Source organism: Sphaerodactylus townsendi, unplaced genomic scaffold, assembly GCF_021028975.2.
Source record: "Sphaerodactylus townsendi isolate TG3544 unplaced genomic scaffold, MPM_Stown_v2.3 scaffold_31, whole genome shotgun sequence".
NCBI lineage: Eukaryota > Metazoa > Chordata > Lepidosauria > Squamata > Sphaerodactylidae > Sphaerodactylus > Sphaerodactylus townsendi.
Window position 1 is genome coordinate 334871 of NW_025950484.1, and position 4651 is coordinate 339521.

The 4651-nt window shown below is 46.3% G+C and overlaps 1 protein-coding gene across 1 annotated transcript; it reads right to left on the reverse strand.

The window, feature by feature from the left end:
- Positions 1 to 217: 217 nt before the first annotated feature.
- LOC125425346 lies at positions 218 to 4448 on the reverse strand. The gene is made up of 2 exons (XM_048482960.1): positions 3794 to 4448; positions 218 to 619 (listed from the first exon to the last, which is right to left on the reverse strand). Exons 1-2 carry the CDS (start codon positions 4295 to 4297, stop codon positions 353 to 355), a joined length of 771 nt encoding a protein of 256 aa, XP_048338917.1. The 5' UTR covers positions 4298 to 4448; the 3' UTR covers positions 218 to 352.
- Between the last annotated feature and the right edge of the window lie 203 nt (positions 4449 to 4651).

Here is a 4651-nt window from a genome sequence, read left to right on the forward strand (position 1 = left end):
TCGTGGTAACCATAGACGCCTCGGACAAGGCTATGTAATGAACTAGCAAAGTCCAGGCCAAAGTAACTGTTCTCAGTTCTTTATTGTGCTGGCAATCATAGTCGAATACACTCAATGCGAGGTCTGAGAGCCTCACACTTTTGATTTTAGATTTTACACAGTGGCACATCACATTCCCGCCAAACCAGAATAAACAAAGCCAATGCTCAAAGCAACACAGAATAAACAAAGCATAGTTTCACACAGATAATCTACAAGCAAAATTCCCCATGAGGCAGAAAGCCAGAAGCAGCCGGTAGCCACCTCTCAAGGACAGAATACACACTCACCACATCCTGACATTCCGCCTCTCTTAAGATCCCCCTCCCCCCGCCTTGTGAGGGAAAGCTTTATGAAATGCAGTAACTAAGGTAGGGGCAGAAACATCCAAAGCACTGACCCACTGATTATGACCCGTGGGAAATCCCACCCATGAAACAAGATATTGTAAGCGCTGGTGGCGCATGCGGGAATCCAGGATAGTGCTGATCTCGTAGTGCTTGTGACCATCAATCAAAACTGGCAGAAGGTGTTCTGGAGGCCATGCCAGGCATCGAAATCTGGAGCCCACTTGAGCAAACTGGAATGGAAAACAGGGTGAATATTGCTAACAGACTTAGGACACTCAAGTTTAGCAGTTACATTATTAATAACTTGTACAATTCTAAAAGGGCCAATAAACTTTTTTTCCCAGTTTGGAATATTTATGTACATCACAAAGATTTTTTGTAGACAAATACACCCAATCATCAACATGCAGAGGAAAACAACTCCAGTGTTTGTCTGTCTGAGTCTTTTGGGCTTCCTGAGCCTGGCGGAGAGCTATACCAATCAAGTCCCACCCTTTTACTATGGTTTTGCTCCAGTCATTTAGTTCAGGGGGTTGCAAGGGGTCTGAGCCCAACAGAGGAAATGGTGGGGCAGAGCGTCCAGAAACAACTTCAAAGGGAGTTTTCTTGGTGCTACTGTGCACTGCATTATTATTCGCATATTCCACAAAAGGCAGTAAGTCAGCCCAATTATCCTAATGGTAATTGGTGTAGCAACGCAGGTGTGGTTCCAATGTCTGATTGGTCCGTTCCGACTGGCCATCAGATTGCACGTGATACAGAGAAGACAATGTGGGTTCAACCCCCAAAAGTATTAAGAAAGCCTTCCAAAACTTGGAGATAAACTGAGGACCTTTGTCTGAAATTATCTTAGCAGGGGCAGAGTGCAAACGGTAGATATGTTGAATGAACATTCTCGCCAACTTGGGGGCTGAAGGGATGGTGGAACAAGGTATAAAATTAGCTTGTTTGGAAAACAAATCCACCACAGCCCATAAAACAGTATTGCCATGACTCTCAGGTAGATCTGTTATAAAATCCATGGAAATAACTTGCCACAATAGGAGGCAGGAGGAATGGGTTGTAATAAACCATGGGATTTGCCAGGAATGGACTTGGCCTCTGCACATGTAGGACAGCCTTTAACATACGTTTCAATATCCTTGCACATGGAATGCCACCAAAATTGGCGGCGCAGTAAATGAAGCATTTTCAAAAAACTGACATGCCCCGCCTGTTTAGCATCATGCCTGGCAAGGCATAGAGAAGGCAGAACGTACCAACAGTCCCCCCTTCGCCATACCCCATCCTTTAAAGCCAGTGAAGGATCATTTTCATTTTCCGGGACGGGGATCCTCCCTGCTAGAAGAAGGTCTTGTAAGAAAGGTGTAACAATGTCATTGTGTAAGGGGGGTGTGATGGGCGGTGGAACCGAAGGTGGAGCCGGACTGGGATGCAGACGAGTTTGGGCTCTGGTGACAGCCAAGCTCAATTGTGTCAGAGATAACACAGTCTGTGGAATGGCGCGTAAGGAAGTTTCCGCCCCTTTTGGCAGGTGGGAAAGGGCGTCTTCCAAACGGTTGGTTTTCCCGGGGGAAAAATGCACTGGAAACTGGAAACAGGAAAAGAAATCCGCCCATCGTAATTGTTTAGTGGACATCTTGCTAGGAGTCGAAAGAGCCACCAGGTTCTTGTGATCAGACCAAACCTGGAAAGGGTGTGTAGCCCCCTCCAACCAATGGCACCAAGTGCAAAGGGTTTCCTTAATAGCTGCAGTCTCCTTATCCTCTACTGTCCAATTCAGTTCAGGTCCAGAAAATTTCTTGAACAAATAAGCGCAATGGGTGAGCTTACCGTCCTTATTTATTTGCAAAAGGGCTACACCTAGCGCTTTATCAGAAGCATCCACATGAACCACAAAGGGAAGCGAAGGGTCAGGATGTGCGAGGATAGGTTCTGTGGTAAATGCGGTTTTGAGTTGCTGGAATGTATCCTGGCACTTGTCAGACCATGCAAGGGGGGTACCCAGTTTTGTGGCTTGTGGCCCCTTACCCTTTGTGCATAACAAATCAGTCAAAGACAGTGCAATTTGAGCAAATTGTGGGATAAAATCACGATAGAAATTTGCAAATCCCAGAACAACTGCAGTTCCCGGCGTGGGCCAATTAACCACCGCTTCTACCTTGGTGGGATCCATCTCCAACCCCATAGCTGAGACTCTGTATCCAAGAAAGTCCAATTTCTACTGGTAGAAGGTGCATTTGGTTAATTTTACAAATAAGGAGCTATCAAGGAGCCTTTGCAGTACAGTCCAGACTAATTTAACATGCTCCTCCTCATTTTCAGAATAAATCAACGCATCGTCCAAGTACACCACCACACCTTTAAACAACAAATCCTGCAACACCTCATGAAAGCCCCAGTTGCCTCGTTTAATTCAAATGGCATTACGAGATATTCAAACTGTCCAAACTTAGTATTAAAGGCAGTCAGATTTCATAGCCTTCAGCAATCTGGACCCTATAATAAGCTTCTCGCAAGTCCAACTTGGTAAAAATCTGACCAGATCCTAAGGCATCTAATAAGTCCTTAATCAATGGCAAGGGGTATTTATTGGAGATCGATACAGCATTTAAACCCCTATAATCAATGCATAGTCTTAGGGAGCCATCCTTTTTCTTAACGAGTAACACCGGTGCCACGTAAGTACTTCTGGTCGCTTTCTGGATAAAGCCTCGCGCCAAGTTCTTATGCAAAAACGCCCGCAATTCAGCCTCTTCGGTAGGACTCATGCGATAAATCTGCCCTTTTGTAAGTTTGGCTTCCGGACTTAATTCAATTTTACAGTCAGTATCCCGGTTGGGCGGCAACTAATCGCACTCCTGTTCTTCAAACACCTTGGAAAGATCCCAATAATGCTTTGGCACTCCAGGCAACTCTGGATGGGAGGCAACTTCAGAAGCTACGGCAGGAATAGTCATTTTGGGCAGTTCCCCCTCATGCATGTGGTCCCTGCAAGGCAGATCAGTAAAACGGACAATTCGGGGTACCCAGCGGATGGTAGGGTCATGCATTTCCAACCAAGACATACCAAGGACTATTGGGTATCTTGCCACCGGGACCAAGATAAAACTGCAGTGTTTCCAATGCTCTGCACACTGTAAGAGTACGGGCTCGGTTTTGAAATGAGCTGGCCCTCCACCACCACCACCCCCCAACAGACTACCCCCCCAACAGACTATTTGAGTGAATGGAATGGGTTTAGCTAAAGGTATCAGTTCCAGTCCAAGTTCCTCTGCTATTTGTGGGTGCATAAGGCAGGGGGAACAACCCGAGTCCACAAGAGCTCATGCTGGAATATGGGTGTTTTTTGCTGGATTGGTCTAGGTAGTCATTAAAGTAATGGGGGCGCCACCATCACTCACCGCATCTTTTGTAGGCTCAGAGGTTTCAGGAACTGCCGTAGAGAGTCCAACTTTGGCTGGGTCTTCCTCCTCCTCAGGGAAATCTAATTCCTCTGCAGTCAGTGTTTTGGAAGTGCCTTGGGATGCCTTCGGAGTAGTTGAACAACATGGTGGTTTGGCAGTTGCTTTTTTAGGTGGGGCCCCAGGTTTGGCTTTCTTTGGGCAGTTGGCAGCCATGTGTCCAGGTTCGCAACAGTACAGGCAGAGACCCAATTGGCAGCATCTCTCAGAGGTGGTTTCTGAAGTGGTAGTAGATGGAGTTGTGGAGGTGGGTACCTTTTTGGCTGACACCAACATTTGCTTAGTTGGTTGGGGTTTGGTCACTGTCCCTTTAGAGCGATTGAACTGGTCGGCGATGAAACTTCCGACTTTGATCCACTTGGCTATGGTGCAGGGTTCATTGTTCATGACAGCCCAACAACAAATCTCGGGGTCAACAGCTTCATAGAAGTATTCACATTTCATGCGATCTGGCCAGTCAGGTATTTTACTGGCCGCTGCTCAAAATTGTCGGGCGAAGTTGGCAAATGGTCTGTTGCCCTGCTGGATCATCTTTAAGGTTTTTTAGCCTTGTCAACAATATCTCTATCCCTGAAGCGGAGACACAGTCTTTGCAGTAATTCAGCCACTGAATTCAGCTCCTCCGCGTCTAGTTCAAACAATTTCAAAAACCATTTGTCAGGAGGCCTGTAATTTGTCAGGAGGCCTGTAAACAGGGGTTTTGCTGTTGCTGCTTTCTAAATGCACAGGGGGTGGTGGAGGAATGGGTTAAATACATTTCTAACTGTCTTTCTACTGTTTCTGTAGGATGTTATGCAG

Excerpts from the sequence above, each read along its gene's own strand:
- LOC125425346 (XM_048482960.1), bottom strand. The coding sequence starts at position 4,297 with ATGAAATGTGAATACTTCTATGAAGCTGTTGACCCCGAGATTTGTTGT. Across the intron at positions 620-3,793 it reads CTGAGCCTACAAAAGATGCG|TTTGCTCAAGTGGGCTCCAG; the intron begins GTGAGTGATGGT and ends TTTCCATTCCAG.